Source organism: Martes martes (assembly GCF_963455335.1).
Source record: "Martes martes genome assembly, chromosome: 2".
Classification (NCBI taxonomy): domain Eukaryota; kingdom Metazoa; phylum Chordata; class Mammalia; order Carnivora; family Mustelidae; genus Martes; species Martes martes.
In genome coordinates this window covers 145,535,802-145,551,503 of record NC_137889.1, presented here as the reverse complement: position 1 = coordinate 145,551,503, position 15,702 = coordinate 145,535,802, and the positions used below count along the sequence as shown (strand labels likewise).

General features: G+C 46.0%; 1 protein-coding gene across 4 annotated transcripts in view; it reads left to right on the top strand.

The window, feature by feature from the left end:
- The window catches only part of SLC2A9 (solute carrier family 2 member 9), a 214,319-nt gene that overhangs the window by 67,471 nt on the left and 131,146 nt on the right, over window positions 1–15,702 (top strand). For all 4 annotated transcript variants that reach the window (XM_080797062.1, XM_080797063.1, XM_080797060.1 and 1 more), the window contains one exon: window positions 716–861. In XM_080797062.1, the coding sequence (XP_080653188.1) occupies window positions 716–861 (146 nt within the window). The remainder of the gene's footprint in view (window positions 1–715; window positions 862–15,702) is intronic.

The following is a 15,702-nucleotide window of genomic DNA, read 5'->3' as shown; positions in this document are numbered from 1 at the left end:
ATATATAATATATGTAAAGGGATAAGAAGGATCCCTGCTATTTGGTAAGTCCTGGCTATGTTGGCTGTTTAACACCACATTTACCATCACTGACACCCCCTCTACCATCACCTTCACATCCACCACCTCCATTATCATCGTCACCACCACATCCTCCTCCATGGCTGTCACCCCCACCATCACCTCCAGCATCCCCTCCACCACCTTCACCTCCATCACCATCACCACTACCACCACTATCACCTCCATTACCACCATCACCACCACATCGTCCTCCACAGCCATCACCCCCATCCCACCACCACTACCATCACCTTACCCCCCCATTGCCACCATCACCCCATCACCACCATCATCACCACCACGATCACTACCACCACCACCATCACCAACACCACCATCACTACCACCACCACCGTCACCATCACCATCATCACCACCACCACCACCACCATCATCATCTATTTCCCCTTCTATGAAATCTACCTCCCATGCATACATTAAAGATGAAATAATATAGGGCATGTGAAAGCATTGGCAGTCCATGCAGAATGCTGGGAGTGGCGTTGTGGTTACGCTGCTGTTCTTGAGAGGGCACGTGGAAGAGGGAAGGGCTCTGACCCGTCTCCCTTGAGGATGACGGCCCTCATACGGACCACGGTACTCCTCCCTCGGAGAAGACTGTCCTCTCATGGCTGCCATGCTTCCTTCACAGGCATTGCCCTCAGTGCGCTCCCCATGTACCTGAACGAGATCTCGCCCAAGGAGATCCGTGGCTCTCTGGGGCAGGTGACTGCTATCTTCATCTGCATCGGCGTGTTCTCCGGGCAAGTGCTGGGCCTGCCTGAGCTGCTGGGAAAGGTAAGTGTGGCTTGCCAGCCCACCTTGACCCTTCTTATTTCATGCTGTCCTCTCAGTTCCCCGTGTCCCTTCCAGGACCAAGGGTAGTCGGGAGGTGAGCCCTGCGTCCAAAGGCTTATCTCTGTGTCTTGGAATTCCCGAGTGTTCAGGCCTTTCACTTATTATTGGGAGACAGCTGCTGAGTTCCTTTGATTGCATTGTTTTTTTCGGGGTTTTTTTTTTTAGAACATAAAGAACACATAACAAATTCAAACCTTACACAATGTTCAGATCCGCCCACCCAATAGCTGTTGTCAGCAGCTCAATTTGTATTTATTGAGGCTTTCTTCTTTGCTTATACAAACCTATATAAACATATATACATTTTTAAAATGGAACCATGCCATGCATGTTGTTCAGCAGCATGCTGTTTTCATTTACTATAGCTTGGGCATCTTTCCAAGATGTTTTGCTTTGCTCTACCTTGCTCTTTCTTTCCTGCATACATATGTGGTTGCACAGTCTTCTGTTTTGGGAAGTGGGAGGGTCTGACTTTGAATCCCAGTTCAACAGCTGACTTGCTGTATGGCCTTGGCAAGGAGGAAAGCCTCACCCAGGTTGGGGTGGGGAGAGTGGGATCAAGGAAGGCCTCCCAGAAGAGGTGGCCTCTAGACAGAGCTGTGCAGCTGAACAGGAGTTAGGCAGGTGATGATGGGGTTTGGAGAGAAGACATTGCAGAGGGGGGTAACGGAAGAAAAAGCCTGCAATGAGGACTAGCCCTGCCAGGATTCAAGTACCTTGAGGTTCTAGGGGAGAGCCTGTGTGCAGAGCATGAGAGGCGAGGTGCCTGTTCATTGAGCCTCAGTAGACTTCATCCTGGAGTACTGGGGAGCCCAGTGGCACTTGAACAGGGAAGTGACATGGCCAGCTCCAAGTTAGAAGGTGGCTCTGGGGGTAGGGATGGTGTGGACATGTGGACTCGGTGGGGAAGGGACGGGAGGGGAGGACCCGGCAGAGACTGGAGAGAGGGACTGAGGCAGTGGTCCTGGGGAGAGGGGGAGGAGATGGAGTCCATAAACTTGCTTCCTGTGTGTCCCACCAGGATGAGGGAAGAAGGGCATGGCCTTCCCTCCTACACTGGAAGATTGGAGGGAGGGAGGAGATGGATCACTGGTACTGAAAAAATTTAATTTAATTTAATTTAAAAACCAAAAATCAAGGGCAGCGCTGTTGAGATCACTGGCCATCATCAAGGGAACTCAGTCTCCAGCCCTTTGTCCTCCTTGGAGGTTTCAGGTCACTCAGTTGGTTGGCTCCGTGGCATCCAGCCCCCATCCTTAGATGCTTTCCAAAAGTCACTTCATTAACATAAACTCAGGTGTGGCTTAAAGGGGTTCTTATGAATATCAAGACACCTTTATTACCCTTATCACTTAGGAAATTCCAAGGGTTTGAGGAGCTCTGTGTCAGGAATGAGGAAGACCAAAATATATGTTTCTTTTTATAATTCACAATAAGACAGTAAGAGCTTAGGTAGGGAGATATAGGGCCCCTTTCTGCCTGAGCCTCGGTGACCCTGGCGCCAGCTCCTGACTCATTCAGGGAAGGTTTTGCAAGCTGAGGAATCAAGCCTGGCAAGATAATGGGAGCTGGATGGCATTTATCAGTTAAAAATATTTTCGAGTGTTTGCTGACACTTTTTATTATGTTAAAATATGCATAAGATTTAGCATTTTAACCATTTTTGAAGTGTATTGTGTAGGCCTTTTTATACTTGACCTGATTCCGGTCACTGAGGAAACATCTTCTCATCTTTCGTTATCAGTCCTTTTGGGTTATTATGGCGGCTGTTTTGTTTTTCTCATTTGCAAAAACAAAAACAACTCACACCTCACATTTGTGGTTGTCACATGCGTGATGATTTCTATAATTAACGCGAGCATAGTGGAAACAGTCTCCTTACCCAAGTGAGATCCCACATTAAAGAGACTCTTTTGCTTTTGGTTTTTAAACTATTTTAAAATTCTAAAAGTCAACATTATGTGTGTGACATTTGGCAGTGTGTCAGTCGCCAACGGCCAGTGATCTCAACAACCCTGCCTTTGTAAAGAAGCCTCCATAACCCCCCACAAAGGATGGGGTTCAGAGAGCTTCCAGGTTGGTGAACATGGATGATTCTGGGAGAGTGACATTTGGGAGAAGGAAGGAAAGCTCCATGCCCTCCGCATGCCTTTCCCCATGTGTCAAATGTGTGATAAAAATGATGTAACAATGACAGCCTCTACCCCTTAAATGTAAAAATATATTTTAAAGTCAACAAATAGGACTATGGTTCTTGGAGTAAGAAAGTAAACAAACATCTGCCCCCATAGAGGCTAAGTTTTTCTCTTTCAAGATAAGTTCTAGCTCCTTATCACATGGCTCATCTCACATCAGCTTTGTGTCCTTCCTGCCACTGGGAGCTCAGGCGATTGTAGCAAATACCACAGGCTGGGCAGCTTCCAAACAAGACAGTTTGTACCCCTCATAGTTCTGGAGGCGGGAAGTCTGAGATCAGGGGACCAGATCTGGAGAGGGCCCACTTCCCGCCTTGTGGGCCGCTGCCTTCTCACTCTGTCCTCAAATGGGGAGAGAGATTCTCTTTTTCAGGTCTTTTCGGATAAAGGCGTTCATCCTACTTGTGGGGGCTCCACCCTCATGACCTAATCACCTCCCAGAGGCTCCACATCCTAACATCATCACCTTGGGGTTTGGTTTCAACATGTGAATTGGGGTGAGGGGGCACAAACATTCCATCTGTAAACTGTCCCTCGGTCTTTCTTAAACCTCTGTCTTGTCTCTTCATTCACTCACTCCTTTACTCATTCAACACATTCTTGAATACTGAGTTGGGTGCTGGAGCCGCAGCTTTGGGCATGTACGTGAACTGGGTATATTCTGACATTTATGATGTTCATGATCTGCATGGACCCTGTGACCCTGGGCAGCTCACCACCTCTGTGAGCCAGAGTCCTCCTTGGTAGCAGGCATGCTTCCAAGTGCCAAGTCCCCAAGCTCCATTCCAGCATGACTTCCCCTGGGGAACATCTCTGGCAAACAATGACACTGTTCCGCATGTCCCCGGAACAGACACCTTACACAGGTACCTGTCCCATATTATCATTTCGGTTTGCCTCTGCGTCTTTTCCCTCTGGTAGATCCTGTCTTACTAATGTGTATGTACACGAAATCCAGGGGTAGCAAGTTAATTCCCTCATGCAGCAAATATTTGAAAGGTGCTCTGTACCACGTGTTGGGCTGGTTTTTAGTGGCCGTGCACAGAGGAGATCAGACTAGTCCTTGTCCTTGGGGAATTCACAGGAAAGACAAGTAACCAGAGATCACCAGCATGATGGGGGGAAGGTAGGGCACTGTCCTAGAGCAGGGTGCCCAGAATGGTTGGTTTTCCTCTAGAAGTGACATTGAAACGCATGCCTTGAGGATTAGTAGGATTTACCCAGGCCAGGCTGATGGAAGGAGAGAGAGGCAGAGGCGAGAAACTGTTCCAGGTGGAGGGGAAGGTATAAGTGAAGGCTCTGTCATTTGTCCAGAGCTGAAGCCCCAGGGGGATGGGGCACTGAGAGGGAGAGAGGAGGGGGGCATTGGGAAGGTAAGAGGGGCCACATTCCGGGAGCAAGGAGCCCCACATACCATGGGGTGCAATGAAGGGTGGGCAAGATGAGGGGGCTTAGTGGTCCTGTGGTGACTGGGAGGCCGAGCCCCATCCAGTGAGACCAGCTGCTGCTATTTCCACGCCAGATACTGGGCTACAGCTGATAAATTTTCTGATTTCCAAGAGAAGTTAGAATCCCAGTATTTATGTTGTATTTCTTGATTTTTAAATATTGGAAACCATTTGGCAAGGAAGGAAGGAAGGAAAGAAGGAAGGAAGGAATGAGCAAGCCTTCCATTTGTGGGCTGGATCCTGCCTGGGGTTGACTTCTCACAAACCCTGATGGGGAGCAAGAGCACCTGTGGAGGCTTAGCTTTGTTCAAGAGTCCTGAATAGTCCTCCACAGGCGGAAGTAAGGCAACAATGGGATAAGCCATGCACTTGAGAAAAAGAGGCCTGCGTGGCTCAGTCAGTTAAGTGTCCACCCTTGATCTCGGCTCAGATCATGATCTCCTGGTCCTGAGTTCAAGCATGCATTGGGCTCCACACTGGGTGTGGAGCCTACTTTAAAAAAAAAAAAAAAAGACTTGGGATGCCATGTGGAGAAAATATTAGACCCCAGTCAAACCCAGAGAGACTGCACTGGTCCAGTGTGGAGATGGGAGCTTGGATTAGAGTAGTGGCAGTGGGCACAGGGACAAGCAGACGAGCTCGCCTGGTGAGTGGTGGGGCACAGTGTCCAGGGGAGGAGGAGTCAGGATAAGTCCTGTTGTCCTGCGCATCAGATGCTGAGATAGGGAGTCCTGGAGGAGAAGCAGCTTTGCAGGGGACAAGATGACAAGGTCACTGAGATGAACTGCCCAAGTCACAGAGCAACTTGAAGGCAGAGCTGATTTGAAGACCCAGGAACCTGGATTCCCAGTGCCTAAATTCCCAGGCAGGGGTTCCCCCACAGTAACAAAGCTTGCAAGCCTGGTGCTGACCAATGGCACAGTGCCCAGGCCCGCCACTGGCCCCGAGCCAGCCGAGAAGGTGAGCCATGGCTCCCCAGAGGCTTCTTCCCATCAAGTTGGATTTTTCCAGAGTCTTGGACCTGGCTAGAGGATATGTAACTCAGTAACTGCCTTATTTTCAAAGCCATGCTCCAGGAAGATGGATATGGGGTGTCCATCACAGGGAGGAATGTCAAATGGAAACTCTTCATTGATCTCTGCAGGCACTGATGATATTCTGGTTACGTGAGAACCACAGTTATTTCACCTGAGTGTAAGAATCTCATTTTCTCTGTTTTCATCATATTTCTCATTTACCTTCAAAGACAGAGACAATTGAACTTGTGAGGGGAAAAAAAAAAGAAACCCTAAAGAGAGCAGGACTGTGTTTCCATGCAAGCAATTGCTTTGAAATGCAGAGGCTGGAGGAAGTAGTGGGAAGACTTCTAGAACAGACCCCCGGAAGGCAAGACAGGGAAGTAAATGTAGGAATTAACACTTAGCTGCAAATTTAATCAAACACACATCATAGAATATGTGGGAGTTGAACATTTATGTGACATTTTATGCTTCCAAAGGATATTTTAGAAATATATTAATTAGCTGTTTCTCCTGCATTGAGAAAGAAGAAAGGAACTTGGATGAAAATTGTAGGCAGAGGTGTGAGAAGACAGGGGACCACGTGGGGCCATCAGCGTGTGGTTCATATGCCTGGGGGTGGGGGGCGTCCGTTCCGGGTGAGCTAGCGGGCCAGGACAGATGGGGGGGGGTGGCTCCCAGTCCATCACTGTTCTTGGGGCATACACTTCACAGACGACTTACATCCATTTTGTTCTTTTGTAGAAATATCTTGTGCTCAGTTCAGAACATTTGGAAAACGTAGAGAAGGAAGTAAAACCACTTGAAATTCTGGCGTATTAGGGGAGGCAGTTACTTTGAGCCTTTTGGTCTGTTTCTTTCTGTGTTTCTATATATCTGTTATCCAATAGAGATTAATACTGTGCCCAGCTTTGTGTTTGGCTTTTAGAAAATCTCCACCATATCAAAGTCATTTCTGTATCTCACTAAAGACTCTTCATAAGCACACTTGTAAAGTAGTGTCAGTAAACATTCAGCAGTAACTTCGTAATTCCATCAGAAAGGTGCCCTGCGACTGTTGTCCGTTACTGAATGTCTTAGCCTTTTGAATTTTCACCGTGAATGATATCAAAACAAATACCTCTTTCATAAATCTTTTTCTTTAAAGTTTGCATCTAAGTTCCAGTTAACATACAGTGTAGTATTAGTTTCAGGTGTACAAAATGGGGATTCAACACTTTCAGCGCTCATCACAAGTGTGTTCCTTAATTCCCATCACCTGTGCCACCCATCCCCCCCCATGAATATTTTTACTCTTTCCTGTTGACTTACTTGATTCTTCTGATCATGATACCCATTGTGTACAATATGGAAGAATGTGGAAAATAAGAGCATTAAGCTTCTATATTTTACCATTTCTGGATAAAGATTCTAACAGCTTTTAATTTTTCTTGCTATTATTTTTAATCATATAATCTTAGACACACACACACATTTACTTCATTCCATGTATAATTTTCTATATGCTGATTATATTGTAACATTATGTTGTGAACAAGGCATTGAAATTATTTGGCATGATAATTTTAATAATCATACAATATTTTTTGAGTTACCATGGCCTGTTTCATTGTTCCTTTATTTTCTGGAAGTTTGGATTCTTCCCAGTGTTTATTAGTGAAACACTGCAATTTGAGAACTTGAGATGAACAATCCTCTCCATAAATCATTACTCAACTCTCTAATTATTCATGTGGTTTAGTGCCCCAGAAATGGAAACAATAGGTCAAAGAATACAAATTTATTTAAGGATTTTTTTTATTATGTTAAGTTCGCCGCTGTATAGTACGTAATTAGCTTTTGATGTAGTGTTCAATGATTCATTAGTTAAGTATAATACCCAGTGCCCATCACAGCACATGCCGTCTTCAATACCCATCACCCTGTTACCCACTCCCCGTACCCACCTCCCCCCTGAAACCCTCAGATTGTTTCCCCGGGGTCCTAGTCTCTCATGTTTCATCTCCCTCTATGATTTCTCCCCCTTTGGATTTCCCTCCCTTCCCCTATGGTCCTCTGTGTTATTGCTTATGTTCTACATATGAGTGAAACCGTATGATAATTGTCTTTCTCTGCTTGACTTATTTCACTTAACATAATCCCCTCCAGTTCCATCCAGGTCAATGCAAATGGTAGGTATTCATCCTTTCTGATGGCTGAATAACGTTCCATTGTATATATGGACCACATCTTCTTTATCTGTTTGTCTGTTGAAGGGTGTCTCAATTCCTTCCGAAGTTTGGTCATTGTAGACATTACTGCTATGAACACTGGGATGCATGTACCCCTTCTTTTCACTATATCTGCATCTTTGGATTAAATACCCAGTAGTGCAATTGTTGGGTCATAGGGTGGCTCTATTTTTAACTTTTTGAGGAACCTCCACACTATTTTCCAAAGTGGCTGTACACCTTGCATTCCCACCAACAGTGTAAGAGTGTTCCCCTTTCTCCACATCCTCTCCAACACTTGGTGTTTCTTGACTTGTCAATTTGTGCCATTCTAAGTGTGGTTTTGATTTGAATGTCCCTGATGGCTAATGATGATGAACATTTTTTCATGTGTCTGTTAGCCATTTGTATGTCTTCTTTGGAGAAGTGTCTGTTCATGTCTCCTGCCCATTTTTTGACTGAATTATTTGCTTTTTGGGTGTTGAGTTTGAGAACTTGGATATCAGCCCTTTATCTGTAGTGTCATTTGCAAGTATCTTCTCCCATTCTGCGGGCTGCATCTTAGTTTTGTTGACTGTTTCCTTTGCTGTGCAGAAGCTTTTGATCTTGATGAAGTCCCAAAAGTTCATTTTTTATTTTTTTATTTTTATTTTTTTATCCTTTTTTTTATCCTTTTTTATTTTTTTATTTTTTATTTTGTATCCTTTGCTTTTGGAGATGTGTCTTAAAAGAAGTTGCTGTGGCCAATGTCAAAGAGGTTACTGCTATGTTCTTCTTTAGGATTTTGGTGGATTCCTGTCTCACATTGACGTCTTTCATCCATTTAGAGTTTATCTTTGTGGATGGTGTAAGAGAGTGGTCAAGTTTCATTCTTCTACACATAGCTGTCCAATTTCCCCAGCACCATTTATTGAAGAGACTTTTTTTCCTTTGGATATTTTTTCCTGCTTTGACGAAGATTAGTTGACCATAGAGTTGAGGGTTCCTATCTGGGCTCTCTATTCTGTTTCATTGGTCTCTGTGTCTATTTTTGTGCTAGTACTATGCTGTCTTGGTGATCCATCTTGGTTTTTAATAGACTATATGCAATGCATAAAATATCTTCTGATTTTTATTAAGCTATTGATGCTTTTCTGTTACCTGACAATCAATTATTGGATGTGTTATAATATTAGAATGTCTTATATTAAACCATCCTTACCTTCCTGGGATACATCTTCCTTGGGCTTTATGGAATATTTTTATATGTTGTTAAATTTGATTCATTCGTATCTTGTTTAATGTTTATATACTTAGGTCCATAGATGAAATTTGTCTAGAATTTTTTGTGTTTAACCCATATTTTTATCTCTCTTCATCTTTTACTCTTTGTAGAGTAGTTTCTGTAACATTAGTTGATAATTAAAGCATCAAAAGAATTCACTAGTAAAATACTCTAAACCTAGTTTTTCAGGAAGAAATTCTTTGAAGAAACTTTATCAGTTTATTCTTTAATATTCTAATCTATTTTCTCTTGGGTCAGTTTTGTTAATTTCTATCTTTTCATTTAAGTCATGTATTTCATTGATGCTTTCAAATATGTGTGCTGCCATACCTTCAATTATATAAGTTTTAACATCCTTCATGTCTGTATGTCTTCTCATTCAATTTAGTTTTACCTGGTGGATTTTGCATGCTCTCTCTCTCTCTCTCTGTCTTTTTGTTTTGTTTTTGTTTTGCTTTCTCTTTTTAAAAACAAGATTTCCAAGTGGTTGCCTCTAATTTTGTTATTTGATAGACTAAACTCTGTTATTAATTTAGTGCTTCCCAGAGTCATTAACTTCTGCTTTGTTACTATTCATACATTTTTTTCTTTGAACTGAGATTGCCAACATTCGTGCAATTGTCATATGCCACTTTCTCAGCATGATTGTTTTCTAAATAATTTGTCATTTTGATTCTGTATGCAGAACAATTAATTATTTCAAACAATGTTCTCAATCCTCAAGTAGATGTGACTTTGTTATTGTCCCTCATTGCCAGTTTTGCTTTGTTGTATAAAGAGAAAGTAATCCATTGTGTCTCCCACTCTGTGGCCCATTTGTGATCCACCTGGGTAAACATTCTATGTTTGCTTAAGGACAGTAGCTCTTTCTTACGCCACTATACCCTATAGACCTGGCATTACCAAATGGTCATATTTCATCCCAGTCATTATTGTTGATCTACAAAATAACAAAGGGTCTCATACCAAAGAATTCCACCATGAGATTAAAAAGAGATAAGAAAATGTGATTCTGTAACAGAAGAGTGAACTCCAAACGGAAGGTCACGGAACAGCTTCAGCTGCAGCATAGTACAGTGTGGCGCAGTGTGGAGTGGGATGGAGTGGTGCAGTGAGGTGTAGCACTGTGTGGTGTGGGGCATCGCAGTGGGTATGTGGGTTCCAGTGCCAGACTGCATAGGTCTGTATCCCAGCACCGCCACTCCTTGCATGGTGGGATTTTGAGTAGGTTACAAAACCTCTCTGGGCCTGTCTCCTCCCCTCTTCAATGGGATTACAGTGGCACCTGTTTCATGAGCCTTTTGTAAGGCTTGGAGAAGGATATGCATGCCAAACACTTGGAACAGTGCCTGCAACTGGTGCTAAGTTGATGTCAGCCAATATCTCATTTAATTCATGTAGCAGCATTTGGGACGAAGTATTATTATTTTCTGTTTTACAGATTAAAAGCTCAGCCTCAGATAGGTTTAATTATTATTACCCAGCTGACTGCAGCAGGAAGGCTGTGCACCCTAAGTTTCCTGGCTTTGAAGCCTGTGACCTCCTTGCAGTAGAACCAAAGTCCAGACTTGTTTTAGGGGAACTCAGGAGAATGTTCCCAAAGCTTAGAGTCCTGGGATAGGGAGCCAGCTGGGGTGGTCCTCTTCAGTCTTGTGTTTTTCTCAAGTAGACTGAAACCCTGAGTGTGTGTGAGCACTTATTTTCTGTGAGCTTTTGACCCAGAACTCTCTGAACCTACCAGCCCTGGAAGAAAAGAGAGCTTGATTTTATAAGAATATACAGGAAACATATTCATCTATGTTAAAATGATTTCAAGCCCCAAATAGCCCAATATTCTCTTCTGATAAGAATCATCTTTTTTTTACGGTGACTTCAAAATCATACCTTTCCTCTTTGAAATGAAGAATCTCATTTTGGGCATGACCCAGCTGCTTTCTATAGCTGGAGAAAACATTCAGCTGGGTTGCGAGCCACCACATGATGAATTTCCTTTAAGGGAAACAGGAAACGAGAAAATTGGAGACTGTCATCTCTGCATCCTTCCCTCACTTCAGAACTCCTCACAGGTTGATGGCCATGCTCCTTTAAATGACATTCAGAGACCCAAACCTTTTCTTTTACATAATTCAGCCTTTCCAAGTGGGGACAGTTCGAGTCCAGTTAGCTCCTGGAGTTAGCTGTAACTCAGAGTCTGCCTCTTTAACAATATGAAAAGGAATTATGTTCTGTGTGGAAAGTGGTAGAGCTAATGTCTGAAAACTGTGATGATTAGGGTTTATTTGGTGACAGCCCACAGCTGTGGTCAAAGTGCTCCCTTTCCTGGCTCCTCAAAGTGTGGTTCTTGACCAGACCAGTTCCTTCCAAATCTGAAACTCCGGGGTGCAGCAGCTCAGCCCTCTGTGCTTTTTTTTTTTTTTTAATTTTTTTTTTTTTAAGATTTTATTTATCAGATAGAGATCACAGGTAGGCAGAGAGGCAGGCAGAGAGAGAGAGGAAGGGAAGCAGGCTTCCTGCTGAGCAGAGAGCCCGATGCGGGGCTCGATCCCAGGACCCTGAGATCATGACCCGAGCCAAAGGCAGAGGCTCTAACCCACTGAGCCACCCAGGCGCCCCAGCCCTCTGTGCTTTAATGAGCCCTCTGGGTGCTTCTGATGCCTGGTCAAGTGATTCAAAGCAAGGACCCCAAGACCAACACCCAGGTTAGGATCTCAGCTCTACCCCTCACCAGCTTTGTGACTTTGGGCAGGTTACTTACCCTCTCTGTGCTTCCGTATCTTTGTTGGTAAAAAGAGGATAAGTGTGCACAGCTCACAGAGTTGTTGTGAGAATTTATGTTTTCAGGACAATGCCTGGCATGTGGGAGTCAGTCTCTCAGTGTCAGCTCTGTTCCGTTTCCCTGTGTGCACAGCGTGTGCTAGACGCTTGATATATGTTATGTCCTTCCAGTGAGCCTTCAGAGTTGATTGTTCTCATGTCAGTCTTCCCCAAATAATCCCTTCTCAGACGCAGAATTTCTTTGTCCCTTTGTCCCTTTGTGGGGTCAAGTGGTCATTCCCCTGCTGGACTTTCCCGGGAACTGAGGTCAGAGAGCTCATCTTTGAATCACGGTGGGTCTGCCCAAGCTGTTGGTGACACTGAGATGCTCCCTAAATGTGGAAGGACTACAGAACCTTCCTTGATCTCAGAATGACAAAGAATACCCCAATTCACGAGTTTTCTTTTTTTTTCTTAAAGATTTATTTTTTTAGGGAGGGGAGGGGCTGAGGGAGAGAGAGAATCTCAAGCAGACTCCCCGCTAAGCATGGAGTCCGATGTAGGGCTCGATCTCATGAGCCTGCAATGTATCCTGAGAACATGACCTAAGCCAAAACCAAGAGTTGAATGTTTCACTGACTGAGATCCCCAGGGGCCCCCAATTCATGAATCTTCTAATGCTTCTTCACTTCCAAAAATGCAAACAGACCCCCTCGCTCACTGGCTGTGAAGTTTGTGAGCAAGACTCGGGCCACTGAGTACTACTGACAGTGCTGTGACTTTGGGCGAGTGACCTCTCTTGACCCTGAGCTCCTCACTTGCAGTGAAGTTGCCCTGGGGCTCCTCTCTCCTTCTGGTGTGATGGCTCATGTGGTGTGGGGATGCATGTCCCTGGCTTGGGGACACTTGAGCCCCTCTGTCAGCTCAGCTGGTATCTTAGTCTACAACAAGGAAGTTTGGAGGGATACAGAGATAAATTTAATAGTTCTTAAAGCCATGTCATCTGGAATCTCAAAGAAAGTCTTTGAAGCTTGCCTGAACTTTGCTGTCCTGTCTTCAGGACAGCTACAGGGGAAAATGAATAGTTGAACTGCCCACTTGAGTGGGTGGCCTGGAGTGGGTGTTGGAAAGCAGAGAATTCCTGAGCCCACGTCAGGAAAGATGAGTGGTTCTAGAGATGGCTTGGCCAGGAGACTCCAGCCCTATGACTCCCATGATGCTGACAACCAGGCTGGGATTGCCTTGGGGTGAAGCCTTGAAGGCAGAGGGATTCAGGAAAGATCAGCCTGAGAGCACAGTCAGCATCATCAGACCTGGGCCCAGAGCTCCAAGACTTGACATGTGCTATGGGCTCCTCTGTTCTAAGCTCGGTCCATATGTTAACTCATGGAGTCCATGTATGAATTAGGCACCATCTCTATCATCTCCATATCACAGATGAGAACCCTGAGCCACAGAGAGATTAACAAATGTGCTTCAGGGTCACCCAGGTAGCAGGCAGCACAGCTGGGTTTGAACACAGGGTGGTAGAATTCCTACTGCTGCCATTTTGGCCTTGGCCTTTCTTGGGCAGATCCCAGCTCAGCAGAAGCTCTTATATCAAGATGCTCCCAGTCCATGGGCAGCTCTTCCTACCTGGTTGGTCTGGTTGGAACATGTTCCTGTCAACAAATGCTTCTGAACAACAAAGATGCACCCTCCCTGCCTCCCGGTGTTTGGCCATTATGCCATCATTCCATTCCAAGTGGATGTTGGGAAGATGAGGAGATGGAGTAGAAGCTCTGTGATCCAGTCATTCCTGCACACATGTGCTGGGGGCCACATTATCTGCAGCCTCCAGGGCTCTTTGTGCAGCAGAGTGTCCTCATGGAGGGCAGTGGGGTCCACAGACCCCAGTCTCAGAGACATGCAGCACCTGACTCTGAGCTGCACAGTTGCCGAGGAGGACGGTGCCCCCAGCCCCAGGCCGACAGGCCCAGCTTTGTCCACAGCACCATATAGAAGCCACTTAACAGGTCCTGAGCCCTGAGCTGGGTGCTGCCACGTGCCCTCAAGCTCTCCCAAATACCCCCTGGGGTAGAGGCTCGGTGCAGGCGAGAGGACTGAGGCCCAGGGAGGCTGAGCAACCTGCAGGGGGTGGCAAATCCCTCACCTAGCAGAGGGGAGAGGAGAGGGTAGACCGGGCACCAGAATATGCAAAGGGTACCTTGTGTGAAACATGGGCTCTTTCCATAACCCTGGACCTGGGAAGTACCTTGGCTGTCCCTGCTTGACAGGCTGGAACATGGAGACTCAGAGCAGGAACCTTGCCTAGAGCCATCTGGCTGGTAGTCTTGGACATGATCTGAACCTGGGTAGGGGCAGGCATTGCTAATTTGTTGTAGTGGGTGAGACCCCTTAGTATTGTGTTCAGTCCTTCATCTCCTGTCTGTGAAGACAGGGGTATGTGAGTCAGCGGTCATCCTGTGAGCAGGGAACATGCCTGCCACCCAGAAGGCACATAGCAAGTGTCACTGAATAAATGGGTGAAAGCTTCTCCCCTGTTTCTCAGAAGGGTTTCCCAGGTCAGGAGCTGTGTATTCTCCACCAGCATCGTGTAGTGTGATCTGCACAACACACAACAAGCCTATCAGCTGGGATTGCTATGATTTATACCCATTTTGCGGAAGAGCAAAACTGGTCCCAGCAGAGTTTGGAGAACTTGCCCAAGGCCACACACTAGTAGGAGTTCTGGCCAGTACTCAGGACCCCAGCCCAGGAGCCCTGGTTCCTATCACCCTTCCATAATCAGGACTCTTGGCCCAGGGCTCCCTCTCTCTGGGGAGCTGCTGCCCAAGATGCAGGGTACAAAGTTTGCGGTGCTCAGGAACACTGGATCCAGATCTGGCTTGTCACTGGGCATCCTCTAGTGTTTACAGCCAACAGGAGCCCAGAGCCTTCATTTGGACCATTTGGACAAACTCTTGGTGTATTCATTCATTGGACAGACATTTCTTGAGTGCCTACTCTATGCCTGGCACTGTTCCATGCTCTATCCAGCAGTGGACAAAACAGACCAGGATCTCTGCCCTCATGAACCTTGCATTTTATTAGAGGACATAGATCAGAGACAAATGAATATATGACGTGAAGCAGAATAAAATGGGAAGGCAGGGGAGGGTGGCGATGGAGGCTGCTTTAGACAGGATGGCTGGTGCAGGGAGGCCTCTGGGGCTGAGCGGAGTAGGAAGCCGGGGAGTGGCTGAGGCAGATCCCTGGGAAGCATGTCATAGCTCTTCTCCAGAGATGCCTCTGCTGGACCACTTTCCTGACCTGGCTTTTCCCCTCTCCCTGCTGCTCCTGCCATCTCCCTCTAAGTCTCCCTCTTATTCAACTTTTTTCTCCCTTTCTCCCCTTTCCCTCACCAATGCCCCCAAATTCAGGCCCTCCTCTCTCCTCTTCTGGGCTGCTGCAGACAACTCAAATCTGTAACCTCCTGTAGCCATATAATTCTGATCAGCTCATTTTGGTCAAATCACCCAGTATTTACTGAGCGTCCATCATGTACCAGACCCTCTCCCAAAGATGAGGGCTGTGAAGTCCCACCTGCAAGGGGCACATGGAAGGGACAGCAGACAGTGGGGGCCTGTGTAGGAATTCCAAGGGTGGGAAGACCAGGGGAGCAGCCCCAGTGCAGTAGAGGAGGACCAGGGAAGCCTTTTGGAAAAGGTGGTGTCCTCCCTGACCTTTAGGGTATGACTGGGTAGCCAGTTGGGGGATTGGGGCGGGGACACTGTCCCAGGTCAAGCAAGCAGCCTGTACAAAAAACCCAAACCAAGAAGACTGAGAGAGCGCTAGGCACATTAAAAACCTGACAGTGGCTCAGTAAGACTGCCAGGGAGGCCAACAGAG